The following is a 23,796-nucleotide window of genomic DNA, read 5'->3' on the forward strand; positions in this document are numbered from 1 at the left end:
ATCTGGATGACGTCTGTACGAAGATATTGGCTATTAAAATAGTGTCAATCAACACCATACCAACATCAGAACATGAGACAATAGAACAACTGCAGTGGTGCTATGCAGTAGTGTTTCAAGAAGGTTCAGTTTGCTGCACCAAATTGCAAGCAGAATTTCATCTCTGTCCAGACACAAATCCAGTCTTCTGTCCCAAAAGACCATACCATACACAGCCTTACCAGTCGTGGAGAAGAGCAAGATCACCTGCAGCAAACTGTTGTGATCAAAAGCTGTCAACTACTCATGCTGGGCAGTTCCAGCAGTTGTTATCAAGAAAGCCAGCAGCACAGTGAGGTTTTCTGCAGATCTCTCAACTGGTCTTATTGTGGCTGTGGAGACACACAAGTATCCATTATGGGTACCTGCAGATCTCTTTACAAAATTGAATGATGGTAGCTACTTTGCAAATTGGACCAGGCTGAAGCCTACCTCCAGATGGAAGTGGTGGAAAATTCACAGGATCTTCTCGCCAGTTGCAACACATAAAGGATTGTTTACATTCCTCTCGGGGTAAATTTTCCATCAGTTTATGTACACCACGCTGAGTGGTATTGATGATATTGCTGCTTACCTTGACAACATCATTGTGATGGGCACGGATCAGACAGAACTATGCCAACACCTGGACCACATTTTAAACAAACTACAATATTTTGGATTGTGACTTTGGGATAAAAATGCAGCTTCTGACATCTTCAATCAAGTATGTATGTGAGCTTCATCACAGTCATCACCCAGATCCTGAAAACATCACTGCTATCTTAAAAAGACTTCACCATCAGATATCAGCACTTTTCTATCACTTTTGAGCATGATCAGTAATTATTCAGCATTTCTTTACCGACGTCGTACATCACTCTCAATTGTGGACTCCTGCTTAATGTTTGGAGACAGAATAGACCTGGATTCAAGTACATAGTGACTTTGCTGGCCTAATGAACAGGAGTACCTACCTGAAGCCTACTCCAAATGGCCATAAATATTACTTGTGAAGTCAACAACTGAGGCTACCATTTAACAGCTATTGTAGACCTTCAGCTGCTTTGGGATGCCAGAAATGCTTGTTTCTGACAATGCACTCAATTCAATTCACAGCAGTTTGCTGCATTCTGCCAGAACAGCAGAATTATCCACATCCGCTCCCTCCGCCATATCATCCACATCCAATAGCCCAGCAGAGGGGTTTGTTGATATCTTCAAATGGTCACTTCTGAAATCAAGAGAGAAGGAGCATTGGCTGAGGCTCAACACATTTCTGCTGAAACATCGAATTACACCCCTTCCAGGCCTTGAGGGGAAGTCTCCAGCTGAAACGCCTTTCAGAAGAAAACTGTGTAGTGTTGGTTGCAATGCTTCCACAGCGTTCAACATCCGAGACGGCAGATGGTCAGATGCACAAAGCCAGCCACACTGACCTTGATAGATGGGTAACATCAATCAAGCCCAGAACTGCAGTGTGGACCGTACAATACTGAAAAGTACAAGATCCCTGGCTACCAGGTTGGAATGTCAAAGAACGGGGTAAGTGCTCTACAAAGATATCATAGACTGGGATCAGTGGTGTCGCCACATCAACCATTTGCAGCCACATGCTCCTGAAGGCACACCAAGTTTGTCGGGCAGATCATCAAACACAGAGCTGGACCACCTTCTCCTCTTGGAAGGGTTTGATCTACCCCGAATGAACCAGCCACTAGTGCCAGCTCAGCGGCAAACAACATTGTGACACTAAAGTGACTGCCTGCAACCACTAAGGAGGACAGGTTGCCAGTGTTAGCCAGTTGTTTCAATCCAAATCAATCCTGGGCTCAAATGCTAAGGTAATCATCTTCAAGAGGGAGGTGTACGGTGAGCTGAAAAAACCAACACCTATTGGTCAACTGACAACCAATCCCAAGCTGACTGTTACTATCAATGCCTCGGATAAACCAATTCAGTACAGGTAGTTGTTGGTTTTACTGAATAAAGGTTTATTTCTTGTTCCAGCCTTGTTCTACCTCCTGGCTTCAGGTCTCATCAGTAGTTAAAGGTGAGCAAACACAACAACCCTCTTTTTAAATAAAATGTTCACGGAGACTGCAGATAAGCCCTTTGTTTAAAAGTTCACCTCTTCCAACAATGCAGCTCACTCTGCACTTTAATGCAAGCTCAGTGACTCTGAAGTGACATTTGAACCATGGCTCTTTGGTTTCAAAACAAGTATGCTACTATTGAGCAAACTGTTAAATGCATATTAGGCTTACCTATTTTGAGTCCTGTAACATGGTTGGACTTGACCGTTCCTCTACCGCTGAAATCCTCATCACATTCATTACCGTGCAATGTATGTTGCAATAATTATGTTGTAACAATTCATCTACTGGTCTCCCATTATCTACCTCCTGATATTGAAGCAAGTGTAAGCTATACTACCCCTTGAGACTGTAACACCATTCAATAAAATCAAGGCTAATCCTCTGGCTTTTCCACTTCCTTTCCCTCCTCTGTTAATTCCCTATCTCCACTCCCTCAGTTTTGAAAATATCCAGGAAGTGACCTTCCACACATATTGTGGGCGAGAATTGCAAAATTTCAATATACTTTGCATGTTATTTAATCCTCCTCTCTCCTAAACATTTAGGCTGGGATCATAATGACAGTGTAATGACCCTATCTGGAGAAAAGAGCCTCTCAGTATCTCCCTAGTCAATCCAGCTTGATATTAAATTTCTTTTTGTTTTTAAATTACTCTGTCACTTTTGCCCATTTGCTGTAATCTTGTGGCCAAAGAATCCCTCAGTTTTTAAAATCTTATTCTTGAAACTCATCTGCATGTCAGAGGTAGGTTTGTTTTACACAGAGAGTGGTGGGTGTGTGGAATGTGCTACCAAATGTGGTGACAGAGGCAGATATACAGTACAGTGAAAAAGTCTAAGGCACCCGAGATTTTTATATAAATTTTGTTTTAGATCTTTATGTTTTGTCTTCTGCATTAGTTTGTTAGTAGAAAAGAGCAAATTTTTGATTTCCAGACATACATTTTCCAAAAACTTATGACAGAGAAATGTTAGTACTTTGTTAAAGAAAGAAATATATTAAGTAATAGACAACTTTTGAAATAAAAACTTGATAACTTTAATTTGTTTTTTTTCCTGTTTACTGCTCTTCATAGTAAATGTTTTGATATCTAGAAAATTTTATTTCATTATTTTTGAAAGCATCTTCACTTTACAGAATTTTTTTTACATGTGCCTAAGACTTGCATAGTGCTCTATTAGAGACGTTAAGGTAGGCACATGGATGAAAGAAAAATGGAAGGTCATGTGGGAAGGAAAAATGGAAGGTCATCTGGGAAGCATTTTTTACGATGCTGTTTAAAGCCAACTGCTTTGACTATAAACATTTTGGCATTTTTCCCATGGCTTCTGAGAGGTGGGTCTTTTTTTTTAAGCAGTCATAAAATGAAAGATGCTACAACAACACAAATTTAATTTTGTATTTATGGAGGAAGAAGAAACAAATAAAATGTCTTGGAAATAGGACCTGCACCCCAAGCTCTTGAAGGAGATGGCAATGGAAATGGTGGATGCACAGGTTGTCATCCTCCTAAGTTCCATTGGTTCTGGAATAGCTCCCACAGGTTGGAAGATAACCCTTCCTTACTTCAATTCAGCCCTCTAATTTGTTCTCTTACATGCTCATCAACTTTTGTTCTTTAGTCAATTATCTGCATTACCCTTCACTTTTCTAAATTATAATCCATGCCAATATATTTCCCCCAACTCCCTAGAATGCACCAAATGCACCAGAATGATTCCAGAAATAGGTGCATTTCCTCTGAGGAGACACTTAGCAGGCATTGTCTATACTCTCAGGAGTTTAGAAGAATGAGAGGTGATCTTATTAAAACATGCAAACTTCATATGGGGCTTGACTGGGTTGGATACAGAGGACAAACACAAAAGATTCTGCAGATGCTGGAAATTTAATGCAATACACACAAAGTTGGAGGCATTCAGCAGGTCAGGTAGCATCTATGGAGAGGAATAAACAGTTGATATTTTGTGCCAAGGTCCTTCATCAGGACTGGAAAGAAAGGAGAAAGAAGGCAGAATAAGAAGTTAGGTGGTCGGGGAAGGACGATACTTCCTCTGTCTAGGACTAGGCAGTCAAAGTGGGCAGGACTGAGATGAGAAAAGCTTTCTTTCACTTTGAAACTTTGGAATTCCCTATCCAATACAACTGTGGGGTCTTGGTCTGTATATGTTCTAGGTAGTAGATAGATTTTCAGATGTTAGGGATATCAGAAAATGTGGGTTGAATACAGGAAATGGCACTGAGCAAGAATGATTTTATTGAATGGCAGAGATTGACCCATGTGGACAAATTACTTGCATTTGCTATTGTTCTTGCACATGCATTGAAGCTAATGAAAACATTTCTCACAGGAGGAAACCCAGATTTTGTCTATCTTTTCTTTTTGTACTTTCGAGATGATCTGTTAGGCAACACACACAAAATGCTGGTGGAACTCATCAAGTCAGACAGTACCGATGGGGGGGGCGGGAGGATATTTCCCTTAAGACCTGATGAAGGGTCTCAGCCCGAAACGTGGGCTATTTATTCCCCTCCTCTGATTTTGCCTGGCCTGCTGAGTTCCTCCAACATTTGTGTGCATGTTGCACACGATAACCAGTATCTGCAGTAGCTCCTAGTTTTTACTATTACTTGGTAAGTTTAAGAGCCCTGTCGATGGCTGTACAGCCTCGGATACCTTTGGAGGTCTGTTTGAAATTCACTGTACTGATTAGAATCCACAACTTTAAGTTGCTGACGATTTCGTTGTTTGGTGCCTATTTTCATTTCATGTACCATGCATAGTGCTGAACAGAGAAGAATTTCCCATTATACCAACCAAGAGCTGTTCTGAAAAAGCCCACCTCCCCGCTGACTTGGAGGGATACTGTGGGGGTTTCTAGATGCATTGCTGCTGCATGGTAAATGTGGCTAACCTTCATTGGCTCGCTGGATAAATCATAGGCTACGGTGGGGGAGGGAAGGGGACGTAGGTCGTGTGAGTGTCGGCGTCTGCAGCGTAGGCTGGAGGGACTACATTGCCCGTCAGGCCGACTGCTGCGCGCTTGCGCATTGGAACCTCTTTGAGTGTGTTATTGACAGAGACGAGGCGGCGGCCGATACGATGCTCACGGGAGGCGCCGCCTCTTTTCCTCTCCCTCTTCCCTCTCAAAGGGCGGGGAAGCAGCGGGAGAAACCATGATGATGTTGGTCGCAACGTGCGCCGGCAGCTTAACTATCAGTCACTCAGAGGGTCGATGTTAGTCCGTCCGTTCGTCGCCGGGGTAACGGCTGGTCTCCTGTCATTGACGTCAACAACAGTCGGAAAACCCTGGCGCACGACGCCGGTGAGCCACGGCTAACGGTAACGGCAGCGGGAGCGGGAGCGGCAGCGATGAGCAGAGTGCGAGCTGCGCTGACCGCCGTCTGCAGTCTGTGCGCGCTCCACGCCGCCAGCAGCACCTTCACCGGCCAGGTACGGTGCCTGTCAGCGGCGCGGCGCGGCGCGGCGCATCCCCGGGGCTCGGTGCTGCGCGGCCAGCCATCTCGGGCACCCAGCCGCAGATTTTCCCTTTCCGTGGATGCGTGTCTCTCTTAATTTTATTTGATTTTAAAATCGGTAAATGGAACGGAAGACAATATTTCAGCCGCGTTTATCTCACCAAAATATTGCTACTTGCTCTAAGCTTGTATGAATTTTTTCAAACGTCGCTGCGTACTGCTGCACTGATAGCCTTATCTTAGTCAAATAATTCATATTTAACTGGTGGAGGCCGTATGCATTTTTGTTTAAACAAAGTTGCAAAAATTTAAAGCGAATAAAATGCGGTGTAGGTTTATTGGTGATTGTATATGTAATTTGTATTATATGCTAAGGGAAATTTGGACGATTGTATAGTGGGATGGAGAGTTAATTTAAAAATATACAATGCGTATGCATTTTATTTATGCATGTTCATAATTTATATTTTATAATACTTGACGGGAAAGCAAGACTTGCATTTTGTTTCTAAACCAGAGGATGTTCAGAGCTTCTGAAATGTGATCAAAGTTCTCCAATAGGGATAATGCAAAAAGCAATAGATGACAAGATAATCTGTGATAGTGGATCGGGGAGAACTATTGACCAAGGCATCAGATATAACCTCCTGGCTTCTCAAAATATCTTCGAGTGACGAAATGCCATCTTAATTTAACAAAATAGAAAATATGGAAGATGCAGCAGATATGCTTTGAATCAAAAAACACATAAAACATAGATTCCAATGTATATTTAAGGGCAAATGTTCCCTAACAAAATTGTGCTGTTTTGAACTCATGAAGGCAATGTGATTGTTTCTTTTGGTTAGGGAACTTTAGTGTTGAGCAGTGAATCTATATCTCAGTAGATATTCCAAAGAGAGCAAAAGACCAGTCTTTAATGGTTTGCAGATGTTCAAAATAATTGCATGTTTTTGTGTTTCCAACAAAGGTTGGCTGTATATTGATTATTTAGTATGCTACTATCTCCCACAGTATTGAGGATCTCTTCCACTTATGAAATAGCAGATACACGTTAAGGAGATGGTTCTAGTTTCACAGGATCTAACAATGGTTTTGCATCAGCTCACAACAACAAAAAAATTAAAATCTCACCATTGTGCTTTGTGGATGAATGTGTGCCATGCACATATTAGACCAGTTTGAATCGTATTTTAATGATTAAATGGGCATGATTTTTTTTCTTTGCAGAGATGCAGTTATAAGCCACGTAGCAAAACTGATGCAATCCACTTTGCTGTTCAGTCAGCTATCAAACCTTAACACTCAATTTTAATGTGCACCTTTGTCATCACTTCTCTGCCTTTCATTTTGAGTTTATTCCTTTTAAACTGCCATGTTGTCTTTTTAAATCTTTTTATTGAGTAAGTATACAAAAAAGGTAAGCCATATAAACATTAATACAATGTTAAAGTATAATAAAATTCCAAAGGGTATCAATACCAAAAAAAATACTACAAACAATGTAATTTAAACATAAGAAACCAAGATAACATCATAGTATACTAAATTTTATATATATCAATGGAAAAAAAGAAAAAAAAACCCCCAAAAAAAACCCACCGTGCAACTAACTAAAAGCAAGGCATAAACTGCCATGTTGTCCAAGCCTTTGGATATTGTCCTTTATGGGGGTTCAACAATGAGTATAACTCCAGTAAGGCATCTTACTCCTTAAATAGTCTTTAAGGAATAAACAGTCTTTGATTTTATTGCATTCAAGAAGTATATCTTTTCTGTTTTTACCCATTTTAATTAAACCAGATGGTGCAAAATTGACAAATGTGAATTACATGCAGAATTCTACATTCAAATGTAATGAAAGATCTTTTGCATTCAGAGAAATTTGAAATTATTTTCTGGTTTGTCACTGCCATTTGTCATGAAATTGTTGATTTGTAGTAGCTGTAGAGTGTAATACATAAAATTTTTCTACAATTTACCGTAAGGAATATAAAAAAAAAATTAATGATGCAAAAGTGAAGTAATGTTCAAGGGTTTATGGACCATTCAGAAATCTAATGGCGAAGGGGGAAGAAACTGCTCCTGAAACATGGGCTGCATGTTTTCCTGCTCCTGTGTACCTTCTCTCTGATGGTGGTCATGAGAAAGACTATCACTGCAAACTTTTGCAGACATAATCCTCTTATCTCAAATTCTCTGACTTGCATAGGAAAGCTGTTTGGGTAGGATTTTGCAGAATTGCAGCTCTTGACTTGGCTTCAAACTTGGCTTTAATCGTGTACCAAAGTCCACACAAGTGACACGTTAACACACTGGTTAAGTGCCACTATGCAAGTATTAAGTGTGCTTTTAAGATTTTTCTTATGTGATTCACATTGTAAATACCACTTCATAATTAGGGAAAACAGATTCTTGATCACGTTAAGTATGAAAAGTTGTGGCTGACACAAGCACTCACAGTATTGAGGATATCGTCCACTCATCAAATAATAAATACAGTTTAGGCGATCTTTCTAGTTTTATGGGTTCTAACATCACTTGTGCATCAACACACTAAAAAAAATTAAATCTCACCATTGAGCTTCGTGGATGAATGTGTGCCATGCACATATTAGACCAGTTTAAATTGTATTTTAATGAGATGTGGATAAATGGGCATGATATTTTTTCTTTGCAGAGATGCAGTTGTAAGCCACGTAGCAAAGCTGTGGAAGAACTGATGCAATCCACTTTACTGTTCAGTCAACAAACTATTCAACCTTAACACTTAACTTTAATGTGCACCTTTAGCCAGTGCTTGATCTAGCTGTACAAAAAAAATAATTTCAACATTGCCTTATTTCCACTGGTTACGTTTGTACAAAAATTAATTTGGATACAACAATGGAATGGTTCGTAACAATTCATTTGGATGATACTTTCTGGCTCTTGGAGCACACAGCATACTAGTAAACTTCAATTTGAGCACTTATTCAAATTTTTAAGTAATTTTGTACAAATTAGTGTGGGGATAATCAAGTCACATTCAGCAGTGTTGTGGCTTCAGTTATTTAATGTGTTCACAGCCCAGATAGGGAAATCGATGATAATGCAAAGTTGCAGATAACCCAAAGCTAGTGAAAAAGTAAATTGAATAGGAGTCATTTTTCCAGTGGATTTAATAAACAAGTTAATTGAATGGGCAGTAGCTGTCAGATGGTGGGAGTGTGGTTAATCAGTCTGGTTGATAATTAAAAGTAGAATTTTTTTTAATTTTGTGAAGCTAATGTAAATATTCTGAGAAACCTGGATGTTCTTGTTCAAGTAGTAGGAGATTGGGGTGCAAGCATAATTTGCAACTAGGAAGGCAAATGATCTGTTGGCTTTAAATACAAGGAATTTTGCTTTTAAGGGTAAGGAAGCTTTTCTGCTATTGGAAAGAGTGTTGGGAAGATCATTCATGAAGTCTGTGCTATTTAGCTACAAACAGCAAAGAAACATGGGAAGAGTTCCTTAAAGTTGATTGAAGTGTTGTTCTGAGTAGAGATTGATAAGAACGGGTTTTTTACTGTAGAACAAACAGTAATAATGAAAGAACATAAGATAGATACTTAGGAGGCTGTTTCACTTGAATGAGGAGTATAGTACTAAAGAGCATTGGAAATAAAAGTGGAAAGCCATTCAGGCCTGACATGAAGCTTTCCACACTTGGAAGCATATCCCCATGCTGACTGGTGAAGATCTCAATCATTGACTCAGTGATGAAGACTGAGAAATATTTGAACCCTTTAAAAATATTTGGGCCAAGGCACTGGAAAATGTAACTAATTTGGATATCCATCAAGTGCCTATCCATTTGTCTTGAAAAACCTGATCAGCGACGTCCATCCCTCACAGTCAAAGTTCTAGACAAAATCTATCTCTACCTGTTTGTTTATATTTTAAAAAAACTATTTTCATCCACCTGAGTAGCCAGATGGATTCTTAATATCTTGTTTGAAAGATGGCACCAGTAGCTACAAAGTACTTAAATTGCACTCCATTGGCTTTGGCCTAAAATGCTGGAAGTCCATTCATGCAGTGTGAACAAGAAACCATCTGATGTAAGCATGCTACCAATTGAGCAACATTCATTTGGTGAGGGGGGTGGGGGAGAATGGGGTGTCCTAACTTTAGTGTCCTTTATTGTCACAGTGATTTCCACCCCCCTCCCCCCCGCCTTTCACCTGTATACACTGATTCCTGCTTGGAGTCTGTTGTCACTCAACATCTCCAATATTTTGGGAAAGTGGTCTTTCTTGTGATATTATGTTGCTTGACAGTGGAATGGGGTTGGTGATCACAGTCCATATTGCTCTTGTGTCCCATGAAATAACTGCATAGTCTTCTGAAACAAGCACAAAACTAACAATTTACTTGAGAGATTTTATTTTTGCAAGTAACTTGCAAGATTAGGTAACTTGGGCCAGATGGGAAATTAAGTTTGAGACTTTTCGGGTGGTCTTCATTTAATGCTTGACTTCACTGAATCTTAGTTTGAAAGTTAATTTATTGATGATTTTGTTAAAATTTGATGTATGCTGGGATGACAATGGCATTAGTAAGCTTTTTTCATTAGGCTGGGCATGTGGAGGAGGAGGGTATGGTAGTGTTGGTATGTCCCCAGAGGAGTGGATGAGATTTTATTCCATCACAAGTACATCGCTTCAGAGCATAGGTTGGATGCCTCACTGTAGCAAAAACAACAGAAGGAGCTGAGAACTGCACTGTGTTGGGAGGTTAGATATCTCCCAAAGCCTCATCTTGCAGTTTGTTGACAAGTTTGCAGTATGCCATGTTGTGTAATACACTGGGGCTTGGATTACATTCATCATCTGAGCATTAATGCCAACAGAAATGGGTATATTCTTACCATGCCTTTGGGGATTTCGGCCTTAAATTCTAAAGTTGTTCATTTTAAAGTTCATGCAAGGGAGATTGCTTTTGTTACATTTCAATTACTGCTTGCTTGTAAAACTGCTGTGTCATCATCATCCATTTAACATTTAATCAAGGGTGGAAACCTCAATAGATCAATTAATCTAGGAATTTGGATAACCAATTTACATTCAGTATTATGTTGGGGGGAAAAGCATTTATCACAAAACTCCTTTTACTGTTTCCTTCTCCATCAATAGTTTTTCTTAATTTAGGCCATCAGAACTTATTTGTTAGTGCAACAAAATGTGAGTTTAGCATAAGAGAATAATCTATCCATGCTACTTTTATTCCAATGTGTCTGTCATTTGTGTTTTTTAAAAAAAGATATATGTAATTTATGTTGTCATCTTTGAAAAGAAACCATTTTATTTGATCAAAAATTCAATAGTTCCAACAGTCAGAATTACATTTGCATTGTTTTGAGGATACGCCCCTACATTCATAGTGCTGTCTACAAACTAAAATCACTATTGTTAATCTCATTTTTCTCATTAGTTTTAATATTTGTACACATTGGTATTGCCTTATTCAAAATCTGCTCTTCACTTTATTCAGAATTTACCCCTGAATTTGCTTTTCACTACTCCATTTTCTAACCAATTCCCAAACATCTATATGGTAACATTTGATCTTACCTACAAACTTCACAATCTGTGAGGTATCTGGGACATTTCTCACTCATTTTATGACTCCTTTCCATTCCCCTCATTATCTAAAGAGAAGAAAGTTTTGTGGATTTTAAAATGATTACTGAAGCAACATAAGATAGAGCCTTTTCTGAATTCCGTCTTGAGATGGTGGTATCTGTATTTATTACCTATTTTTACCAAGTCAAGGAACTTGTTGGAATCTAGATATTTTGATGATTGATTGCTTTAGATGAATCCGTTTTAATACAAGGAGACTACGTGGGGTGACATGCGAAAGATGAGCAGAGATTTTGTTAAAATGCATGATAGTATCACATTTTGAAATGCATGATAACACTGAAGATAACAATTAAAATCCAAAAAGCACAGAGTTTTTAATGTAGCTAAATTGTTAAAAGTGCATGTTTGAAAGGACAGCCTTCTTGAATAATTTTGAAGCTTTAAGAACGATTCACATAATTTCTTAATTGCTTTAGTACTTGTGGAATGAACCTGTATATGGATGTCTTCAATTTGTGTTTTGCAGAACATTCATTTAAAAGAACTGAGTCTGAGGCCTCTGTGGGTCAGAGTAGACCATAAATATTGCATGCTAGCTGTCTAGATACGCAAGCGTGGACACTGCGATATGGAGAGCCCATGCATCTGATGAACCCAAAGGAATGGCACAGACTTAATGTAAGACTGCCTTAGGGACTCCAGCTCCAGATTTTTCCCTCAGGATTTACTCCTGAATCCTTCCCCATGAGTGGGTACAGCCGCAAGGCTGTGGAGGTTAGTAGATGAGCTGCTGTCCACAGCTGATGAGCCCCATCTCCCCGAGGCAACTGGTTTTAAGGTGCCAGTAACCTGCCTTTGCCCTTTCTCCTGTTAATAGAAACAGTTCCACCGGGCTTGATAACTAAGCCACAAGTGAAGGCCAGGAGCTGGATTTGGTTGTCAGAGGCCATTTGAGGAGCATTTAATAGACTTTAACAATCTCATAGAGAACCAAACAAAAAATACAGCTTTCATAATTTTGACAAATGTTTCTATTTTGATTTGGATGAATTTTTTTCCTCATTTTTGAATTAGTTTTGCTAGAATTCAAAGTAAAATATCTGGTGTTAAAGTAAGTTGAGCTGCTGCTTAACCCATTAGTTATCACTTTTTGGACTGTTGCACGATTATGAGTGTACAAATTTATATTTAATGTTGTTAAAGTGTATGTCACCTAAAAGTTTTTTGAATTTGCTTCTCTTTGTAAATATCTTTTTAAAAAGCTTTACAATAAAACTAATACTGTATTTGAAATGGACAAATAATCATTACTACAAAATATGTTGAAGTTGAGTCATAGGAAGTTATGCAAATAAACCACTGATGTGATATAAAGGACAGGAAATTTGATATGCTTTGCTTTTGTAGCTTGCTATATATTTTAGTGAATTTAAAAATGCAGTATACTGAATTATGTGTGTTAGGTAATTTCTGTTTTAAGATCCAGTAGCTATTTTCCTGGTCACATTAGAATTCAAAAGGTTTATATTTGACAGAGTTTTAGTTCGGGTATTAAAATGTGCGTTCCTGTTTCTTGCTTCCCTAGTATTTCCAACCAACTTTCCATATGGCAGCGATGCAAAAGTAACTCAAAATTTAATTTTCCTTACTGTATTCTTTTGTGTTTGGTGCCACTTCCTTTGGATTTTTATTTGCTTTTTCTATTCGTGATGACCCAGATTTTGCTGTATTAGAACTTGCTTTTTGTGGATTCCCCATATCAACTTACGGAGTGGTGGTGGGACTAATGTTCTGAGCTGTGTATGTTTCAATGTAAGGGGTATTGTAGGAAAGGGCATGGATCAACATGTGGAATTATGACATTGCAGCCGTTAATGAAACTTGGAGCAGAGGCAGGACTGGGTGCGCTGTGCTCTGGGATTCCATTGTTTAACGCATGATGGAGTGGGAGGGATTAAAGGGGGAAGGGTGGTATTACTAATCAGGGAAAATGTCGCAGGAGTTCTCAGTCGTGCCAGACTAGAGAACTCGTCTATTAAGGTTTTGTGGGTAGAACTGAGGAATAATATAGATATGACCACATGAATGGGATTGTATTTGCCTAACAGTCCACGGAATTTAGAGGAGCAAATTTGTAGAGAGATCACAGACTGTTGCAAGAAATAAGATTGTTATAGTAGGTGATTTTAACTTTCCACATGTTAACTGGAACTCTCATACTGTTAAAAAGGGTTGGATGAGACAATTTGTCTAATGTGTACAGGAAAGTTTCCTTAATCAGTACATAGAGGTCCCAATTAGAGAGTGTGATCCTAGATTTGCTGTTAGGGAATGAAACAGGCAGGTGACAGAAGTTCACATAGGGGAACATTTTGCCTCTAGTGATCATAATGTCATTAGTTTCAAGATACAGTGGCATGCAGAAGTTTGGACACCCCAGTCAAAATTTCTGTTACTGTGAATAGTTAAGTGGGTAGAAGAAGAACTGATCTCCAAAAGTCATAAAGTTAAAGATGAAACATTCTTTTCAACGTTTTAAGCAAGGTTACTGTATTATTTTTGTTTTGTACAATTTTAAAGTGGGGAAAAAAGGAAAGGAGCACCATGCAAAAGTTTGGGTACCCAAAGAGATTTGAGCTCTCAGATAACTTTTACCAAGGCCGAGAGGGGATCTTATTGAAACATATAAGATTATTAAGGGATTGGACACGCTGGAGGCAGGAAGCATGTTCCCACTGATGGGTGAGTCCAGAACCAGAGGCCATAGTTTAAGAATAAGGGGTAGGCCATTTAGAATGGAGTTGAGGAAAAACTTTTTCACCCAGAGAGTGGTGGATATATGGAATGCTCTGCCCCAGAAGGCTGTGAAGGCCAAGTCTCTGGATGCTTTCAAGAGAGAGATGGATAGAGCTCTTAAAGATAGTGGAATCAAAGGTTATGGGGATAAGGCAGGAACCGGATACTGATTGTGGATGATCAGCCATGATCACCGTGAATGGCGGTGCTGGCTCGAAGGGCCGAAGGGCCTTCTCCTGCACCTATTGTCTATTGTCTCAGACCTTCATTAGCTTGTTAGGGCTATGGCTTATTCACAGTCATCATTAGGAAAGGCCAGGTGATGCAAATTTCAAAGCTTTATAAATATCCTGACTCCTCAAAGCTTGTCCCAACAATCAGCAGCAATGGGCTCCTCTAAGCAGCTGCTTAGCACTCTGAAAATTAAAATAAATGATGTCCACAAAGCAAGAGAAGGCTATAAGAAGTTAGCAAAGTGTTTTCAGGTAGCCCTTTCCTGAGTTTGAAATGTAATTAAGAAATGGCAGTTAACAGGAATGGTGGAGGTCAAGTTGAGGTCTGGAAAACCAAGAAAACTTTCTGAGAAAACTGCTCGTAGGATTGCTAGAAAGGCAAATCAGAACCCCCGTTTGACTGCAAAAGACCTTCAGGAAGATTTAGCAGACTCTGGAGTGGTGGTGCACTGTTCTACTGTGCAGCGACACCTGCACAAATATGACCTTCATGGAAGAGTCATCAGAAGAAAACCTTTCCTGCATCCTCACCACAAAATTCAGCGTCAGAAGTTTGCAAAGGAACATCTAAACAAGCCTGATACATTTTGGAAGCAAGTCCTGTGGACTGATGAAGTTAAAGTAGAACTTTTTGGCCGCAATGAGCAAAGGTATGTTTGGAGAAAAAAAGGTGCAGAATTTCATGAAAAGAACACCTCTTCAACTGTTAAGCATGGGGGTGGATCGATCATGCTTTGGGCTTGTGTTGCAGCCAGTGGCATGGGGAACATTTCATTGGTAGAGGGAAGAATGAATTCAATTAAATACCAGCAAATTCTAGAAGCAAACATCACACCGTCTGTGGAAAAAAAAACTGAAGAGGAAAAGAGGATGGCTTCTGCAACAGGATAATGATGCTAAACACACCTCAAAATCCACAATGGACTACCTCAAGAGGCACATGCTGAAGGTTTTGCTATGGCCCTCACAGTCCCCCGACCTAAACATCATCGAAAATCTGTGGATAGACCTCAAAAGAGCAGTGCATGCAAGACGGCCCAAGAATCTCACAGAACTGGAAGCCTTTTGCAAGGAAGAATGGGCTAACATCCCCCAAACAAGAATCAAAAGACTCTTAGCTGGCTACAGAAAGCGTTTACAAGCTTTGATACTTGTCAAAGGGGGTGTTACTAAGTACTGACCATACAGAGTGACCAAACTTTTGCTTTGGGCCCTTTTCTTTTTTTGTCATTTTGAAACTGTAAAAGATGGAAATAAAAGAAGTAATCTTGCTTAAAATATTAAAGAAATGTGTCATCATTAACTTTATGCTTTTTGGAAATCAGGTCATCTTTTACTTGCTTAGCTATTCACACTAACAGAAATTTTGACCAGGTGTGCCCATACCTTTGCATGCCACCGTAATTATGGAGGTGGATAGGTCTGATCCTTGGGTTGAGATTCTAAATTAGAGTAAGGCCAATTTTGATGGTATCAGAAAAGATCTGGCAAGTGTGGATTGGGGCAGACAGTTCTTCGCAAAGGTGTACTTGTCCATGGACTTCAAAAGTGAAATTTTGAGAGTACAGAACTTGTATGTTCCTAGCTGAATAAAAGGCAAGGATAACAGGGTTAGGGAACCTTTATTTTTTGAGAGATATTGAGGCCCTGGTTAAGATAAAGGAGGGGCATGGCAGGTATAAGCAGACAGGAACAAGTTAGGGACTTGAGAAATATAAGAAATGCAAGAGAACACTTAAAGAAATCAAGAAGGCTGAAAGACGACATGAGGTTGTTCTAGCAGACGAAGTGAAGGAGAATCTTATGGGCTTTTACAGATAAATTAAGAGCAAAAGGATAGTAAGGAATAAAATGGGTCATCTGGAATACCGGATACATGAAGCCGAAAGAGATGGGGGAAATCGTAAATGGATTTTTTTGCATCTGTATTTACTTGGGAGACTGAAGCACACTCTCGCAGCAGCGAGGTTATGACCCCTATGCAGATTACAGAGGAGAAGGTGTTCGTTGTCTGGAGGCAAATTAGGGTGGATAAATTCACCTTGTCAGGCCCTGGGTTCCCTCAGACCTTGTGGGAGGCTCATGCAGAAATTGCAGGGGCCCTAGCAGAGATATCTAAAACACAGATATCTTGGACGTGGATGAGGTGCCGGAGGATTGGAAGATAGCTAAGTTTCCATTGTTTAAACAAGTCCCTAAGATTAAGCCAGGAAATAATAGGCTGGTAAACCTGACATCAGTAGAGGGAAAGTTGTTGGAAGGTATTCTAAGGGACCGGTTATACAACTCTTTGGATAGGCAGGGACTGATTAGAGATGGTTAACATGGCTTTGCTCATGGCAAGTCATGTCTAATCAATCTTATAGAGTTTTTCAAGGAAGTTACCAGGAAAATTGGTGAAGACAGGGCACTAAATGTTGCCTACATGAATTTCAAGACCTTTGACACAGTCCCACATGGGAGGTTGGTCAAGAAGGTTCAGTTTGCTTGGCATTCAAGATGAGGTAGTAAAGTGGACTAAACATTGGCTTTGTGGAAGAAGCCAGATTAGTTATATTTGGTTGCCTCTCTGACTGAAGGCCTATGACTCGTGCTGTGCCGCTGGGATCGGTGCTGGGTCCATTGTTGTTTGTCATCTATATCAGTGATCTCGATAATGTGGTAAACTGGATCAGCAAATTTGCGGATGACTCCAGGATTGGGGGTGTAGTGGACAGAAAGGAAGACTTGTCAAAGCTTGCAGCAGGATCTGGACCAGCTGAGTAAATGGTCTGAAAAATGCATATGGAATTTAATGCAGACAAGTGTGGGGTGCTGCACTTTGGGAGGACTAACCAGGGTAGATCTTACATTGTGAGTGGTAGGGCACTGACTGGTAGAACAAAGGGATCTGGGAATACAGATCCATAATTCGTTGAAAGTGGTGTCACGGGTAGATAGGGTCGTATGGAAAGTTGTTGGCAAATTGACCTTCATGAATCAATGTATTTAGCCCAGGAATTGGGATATTAGGTTGAAATTGTATAAGATGTTGGTGAGGCCTAATTTGGAGTATTGTGTGCAATCCTGGTCGCCTACCTACAGCAAAGATGTAAATAAGATTGAAAGAGTGCAGAGAAAATTTGTGCAGCTGTTGCCAGGACTTGAGTATCTGAGTTATAAGGAAAGGTTGAATAAGTTAGGATTTAACTCCTTGGAGTGTAGAAGCTTGAGGGGAGATTCGATAGAGGTATACAAAATCATGAGTGGTGTTGATAGGAAGGAAGCAGGCTTTTTCCACTAAGGTTGGGTGAGATGAGAACTAGGGGTTATGAGTTAAGGGTGAAAGGTGAAATTTTTTTTTTAAATTTTATTTTTATTTGGATAAGGAATTCACAATTATGTACTTTTTTCACACATATAACCTTTTCCATTTTTTTATATGTATAAAACTACAATTATTTATACATTCTTAAGTACACATTGAGATGATATAAAAGGAAAATAAACATTTAAATAGATAATTATGTACTGTGGTAAATCTAACCTATTAGGCTAAGTAATGAAATTAGTTGTTAAGAAAAATGGTAATAATAGTTTCCATACAACCCTTCTGGACCATTTCCACTGGTCCAAAATGTTGCATACAAGCCTATATACCAACCATTGTAGGTGTTTATATCCCAATTTGTTCGTGCTTGTTCCTGCCCGCAGACATAATTATCCAATCCCTATGTACTTATTTACTTAATTTTTTCATTTTTTTTTATCCCTTTCCCAAATCTTTCCCTTTACTTGTGTTAATTCTCTATTTTCCAAAAAAAAAACATTTAGACTAGGGGTGCTTACGTTAGCAATATTACTGTGTTGATGAGAAGAGCAATATAAATCATTAGGAGAGTCATCTAAAGTCTGCTCGCATTGGGGTTATATATTCAATCCATTTATTCCAGATTTGATAAAATGTTTCTTTTTGAGTTCTCAGGGAATAAGTCAACTTTTCCATTTTAAATATTTCCAAGATAATTTCGTACCAATCTTCTAATGTAGGTGGTATTGGATTTAGCCATTTTCTAGTGATTGATTTCTTACTTGCCGCTAAGAGGGCCTGCAGCAACTTTATATCTTCCTTCTGTTCAAGGAACAATACATGCCCCAAATAGAGCGTCTCAAAGTTCAGAGGTATCTGGGACCTAAGTACCTTAACTAATGTTCTATGAATACCTTCCCAAAATAGACTTAATTTAGGGCAATCCCAGAAAATATGAAAATGATTTGCCTCCTTGGAGCCGCACCTTCTCCAACACATCACATTTGTATCTTTATATTTTTCCTGATATGGGGTCTTGAAGTATCTTATAATGTTTTTCCAACAATGTTCTCTCCAAGTCAAAGAATTAGTCGAGGACCATTGAAAGCTGCAGATTTTCCCCCAAGCCTCCTCTGAAAGTACCAACCCCGCTTCTTTCTCCCACTTCTCTGAAAGGTGAAATATTTAAGGGGAACATGAGGGGGAATTGCTTCATTCAGAGGGTGGTGAGAGTGCGGAACAAATTGCCAGCACAAGTGGTGGAAGCGGGTGTGATTTCAACATGTAAGAGAAATTTGGATAGGTACGTGGATGAGTTGTAATGGAGGGCTATGGTCCACGTGCAGTTCGATGGGATGAGGCAGATGAATGGTTTGGCATGGGCTAGATAGGCAGAAGGGCTTGTTTCTGTGTTGTAGTATTCTGTGATTATCAATGTCAGTCTGAGCCAGAGCCTTGATCCTATTAAAGGATCTTGAGCATGTATAGTAGCTTCCAGTTAATTGGACCATCGGTTAATTGCTGCAGCTGCTTATTTGGAATCACTTAAAGAACAAAAACTCATTAACAAAATAGCTGGGGTTCCGTGAGTTTATTTGGGACACTATGCTGTTTAATTGGGGCAGGAAACTGTTGCCAAATAGTTTCTAACTCTCATGTCTGTTAGACAATCCACCATACTTGCAACAAACAGTTCTTGAATAGCATCAATTGCACGTGCTTGTGTTCAAAAGGCTCTGCTTTTTATCACTGATAGTTTGTGAGAAATAAACAGTAAGACAATTCGGAACTGTTTTCCTCACTGTGCTTTCAAGATTTCAGGATTGGAGATGCCAGAAACGACTGGGAATCATAATGAAACTATTTCACTACTTCAGGTTAATGAATTGTGAACTGCAAAGGTATTGACAATCACCTTGAATGTTACAATAAAAGTAGAAAATTTGGAGGATGCAATCATTGATAGCATTGTATAAAGCCAGTCCATTATCTACACTAGGTGTCTGCACTGATTTTGTTCATTTACAATCAAAAGAACACTCCAGTGTACACTGGATTAATTCCTCCATCAACAATTAAGAATTAATAGTTTTATTGTACTGTAGAGGTATTGGCAGTCTTCTAATTTCTTCTGTATTTCATTTAAATGCATAATTTGCTACTCAGTTAAACTAGTTTTTTTTTAATTCCTTTTTAACTATTTCTGTGTAACTTCAGCTAATTGGGATAGCTGTTTAGTTGAGCAAAACATACTGGTCCTGAAGTGTCCCAATTACCCGAAGTCCACTATTTTAATATATTCATGGGACTTGAATATCTCTTGTAATGCCAGCACTTTTGTCTATCCCCTATTGCTCCTGAGCTATTGAAAAAGGTGAGAGTCAACTACTTTATTTTGTCTGCAGTCACACGCGGGCCGACGAGTTAAGTAGATTTCCTTCCTTAAAGGGTATTAGTAGCACCAGTGTATTAAAATATTGGGTTTAGTGACAATTGCGGTTGCCCTTTTTGAATTGTTTTAAATTCAGATTTATTTATTAACTTGAAATTAGGTTCTCCTGCAGCCATGGGTGAGATTCAAGCTTGTTTTCCTGGATTGCTGGTCCAGCAACTCAACTCAGTATGCTGTCTGTACAGTCACTGAGCAGGTGGGGGCAGGTGTCCGGCAGAGAAAATAACTGAAGCTGATATTAACAGCCAGATAATCCATGCTTCACCAATCAGAATCAAGTATGTTATCGTTGTCTTATATGATGTGCAATTTGTTGATTTGTGGTAGCAGTACAATGCAAAGGCATAAAATTGCTGTGAACTACATAAAATAGTGCAAAAGAAAGGAATAATGGATTGTTCAGAAAGCTGATGGTAGAGCAAAAGAAGCTGTCTCTGTATTGTTGAATGTGGATCTTTAGGCTCAAGTATCTGCTCCCTTATGGTATTAATCAGAAGTGGGCATGTTCCAGATGGGGAGGGTCCTTAATGATGGATGCTGCCTTCTTGAAATCCTGTCTTTTGAAGATGTCTTTGATGGGGAGAGTTGTGCCTTTGATGGAGCTGGTTGAGTCTCCAGCCCTGCAGTCTCTTTTGATCCTGTCCGTTAGAGTCTTTATACCAGGTGGTGATGCAACCAGTTAGAATAGTCTCCACTGTATAGCTATAAAAACGTATAAGACCACAAGAGATGGGAGCAGAAGTAGGACATTTGGCCCATCAAATCTGCTCCACCATTTCATTGTGGCTGATCCAGCAATCAACACGACTTTTGGTAATGCACCAAATCCCTTCAAACACCTAATGAAGTAGAGCTGCTGGATGCTGTCTTCCTGATTGCATCAATGTGTTGAGCCAAGGGCAGATCCTTTGAGATACTGACACCTAGGAACTTAAAGCTACTCACCTTTTCCATCAGTGACCCTTCAATGAGGACTGTTCTTCCATTGTCCTCTTCATGAAGTTCGCAATCAATTACTCGGTCTTGCTGATGTTGAATGCGAGTCTGTAGTTGCATATGTTTCACTACTCTGTGACTTCACACTACCATTTGAGGCTACGTCCACACTAGACCCGATAAGTCCGTAACCAAAGCTTTTTCTCTTGGTTTTGACCCTCCGTCCACACTGAAACGGCATTTTCCTCCCCTGAAAACAGAGATTTTCTAAATCGCCCTCCAGAGTGTGTAAATTTGAAAACGCCGATTGTACAGAGCAGTGTAGATGGGGTAAACGGATATTCTTAAAAACGTTGTCATGACGTACCAGAACAGATGGCGGCAGCGCAGCATTTCATTGTTTTCTTGAGCACAACCCCTCACACAACCAAACAATTTCAGAACAGGTGGCAATGAGACTGAAGCCAGAAGAGTTAGAAACGTACTCACCGAATACTTTGACCCATAGCTTACTGAATAAATTAAGTTTACTCACTTTGCCCTGTTTTCTGTCCTTGCTTGTATGAAGGTGGTTTACCTATTTATGCAAGTTCTTCTCTGACAATAGATGTGTAACAGCCTAATGTAACATTGTATGGAAATACAAGATAACACTGATGCAGACATGTTTCATACATTTAACAAGGTGCTTTATTAATGCAACAGAGTTAGTCAGTTTTTCAATTTTCGTCGTCAGCCGGGTCATACTGTCCGTGAACTCCCCGTCGGTTGCCTCCATGCGTTCCAGTATTTGGTTTTTTTTTAGTTTTAAGTCCAACTACGCGAAAGCCAACAGCAATTCCTTTTAAGTTTTTTTTAGTCTGTAACTGGACAAACGCACACCAAGTAACACACATCAAAGTTGCTGGTGAACGCAGCAGGCCAGGCAGCATCTCTAGGAAGAGGTACAGTCGATGTTTCAGGCTGAGACCCTTATATCATTTCCTCTTTGCTTGTTTTCTGTGTGTCCTGCGCATGCCCAGCAGGAGGAGATTCACCCAAATATCCGTTCTAATGTGGACGGAGATATTTTTAAAAACGCCTTGTGTGGACGCCTATTGTTTTTATGCGAAACTGGCATTTTTCAAAATTATCCGGTCTAGTGTGGACATAGCCTGAGATTCTGCCAAAAAATGATGTCATCTGTAAATTTAGGGATAACATTTGAGCGGTGCTTAGCTATGCAATCATGAGTGTAGAGGGAATAGAGCAGTGGGCTAAGCACAAATTCTTGAGGTGCTCTGTGTTGATTGACATTGTGAATGAGATGTTATCACCAATCTGTATTGAATTTGGCCTCCTGATGAAGTTGAGGATCCATTGCAAATGGAGCTTTAGAAGCTTGGCGTGTAATACTGAAGAGATGGTATTGAACACTGAGCTGGAATCAACAATTCAATTCCAATCAGAAGCAATGCAGGAATCGCGAACTTATTGATAACTGTTAAGAGGGATTGCTGGTCATACCTTTAGCCAGATTTATGAATGCTTGCCAGTTTTTTTAAAGAACAATTTGGAGTGTGTAAAGTGCTGGCAGACCTCCTTTATGATGTTAAGTTATGAAGTTACCCGCTTATCTAATTTTACTTTCAAATTTTCTTTCATTTTGTTGCATTGTTTGCATCTGAAAATGTTTGTTTTTTTTTGAATGCTATGGACTTCTGTGCTTAAAATCACATTATTTAAAAGCTCAAGGTAAATGCATATTATAAGAAATTTTATTTATTATAGTTGACAGGTGTTTTGGATGATTGCTTCTGCGACATAGAAAGTATCGATGACTTCAACAGTTACAAGATTTTTCCTAAATTACAGAAATTGCAAGAAAGAGACTACTTCAGATATTACAAAGTAAGATTCTTAATATTATTGAAACATGTTTTCCGTAAATGGGTGTAGGTTTGTATTAATTCTGTGGTTAAAGTGGAGCTTAGTTTTTGGGTAGCTGTGACAAGTATCTTGCTATTCAAGGTAAAACTAATTTGTCATGTCCAATTATGGACTAAAAAACAGATTTCTTTTGGTTGGTTTTAAGTATTCTCTGTGTAGTGTTCAATCTGTGGCTACAAAATGTGTATGTACCCTGACCAAATGATTAATTTTATGAATAACTAGTGCTGGAAATTGTTCTGGGATGAACATGTTTTTAGATTGGGCAGTGACATTGTTACTGTCTTGATTTAAATTAAGGTTGGTCTGATAAATAGGCTGGTAATTAAGAATCCAGTAACTTTTCAGGTTGTGATCAAATCTATTAAAAGTAATTATTCCATCCTCAGTTAGTGCACATTTTCATTTATTTTAGTCTCTTTTCCTTCTGTATTAAAATTAATTTGCTACTGCTCAGTTTAATGCAAATATTATAGATTTCAGTAAAATATTGTGAGAGAACCTGAAATTTGCTGCCTTTACAATATACTGATTAATAGTGTCATGATGAATGTGTTTTATTTTAATCTTACAAAATCCTCTTAGGAGGTAAAGTGATGCAGCACGTAATGATGGGCACCATGGTAGTGTAGTGGGTAGTGTGACTCTATTACAGCTCAGTGCATTTCAGAGTTCAATTCTGGTGCTGTAAGAAGTCTATATGTCCTCTCTGTGGAATGTGTGGGTATTTCCTGCATGCTCTATTTTCTTCCCACAGTCCAAACGCCTACCAGGTAGGTTAATTGGACATTGTGAAAAGTGTTTTGTGATTAGGTTAGGGTTAACCGGGTTTGTTGGGTGTTGCTGGGGCAGCATGGCTCCAAGGGCTTACTCTGCGCTGCATTATTAAGAAAAATAAAATACCCTTCAGATCCATCATGTTCATGCCATCTCTTTGTACTGTATTATCAC

At 39.3% G+C, this 23,796-nt stretch overlaps 1 protein-coding gene across 2 annotated transcripts in view; it reads left to right on the forward strand.

Annotated features, from left to right (window-relative positions):
• The window catches only part of ero1b (endoplasmic reticulum oxidoreductase 1 beta), an 85,894-nt gene that overhangs the window by 11,623 nt on the left and 50,475 nt on the right, over window positions 1-23,796 (forward strand). The window contains exons 1-2 of one of the 2 annotated variants that reach the window (XM_063039447.1): window positions 5,212-5,572; window positions 22,687-22,806. In XM_063039447.1, coding sequence (XP_062895517.1) covers window positions 5,492-5,572; window positions 22,687-22,806 — 201 coding nt within the window. In that variant the 5' untranslated portion in view covers window positions 5,212-5,491. Of the gene's footprint in view, window positions 1-5,211; window positions 5,573-22,686; window positions 22,807-23,796 lie in introns of those variants that run through there. The other variant, XM_063039442.1, reaches the window with a different exon arrangement.

The sequence above is a fragment of the Mobula hypostoma genome, chromosome 2, assembly GCF_963921235.1.
Source record: "Mobula hypostoma chromosome 2, sMobHyp1.1, whole genome shotgun sequence".
NCBI lineage: Eukaryota > Metazoa > Chordata > Chondrichthyes > Myliobatiformes > Myliobatidae > Mobula > Mobula hypostoma.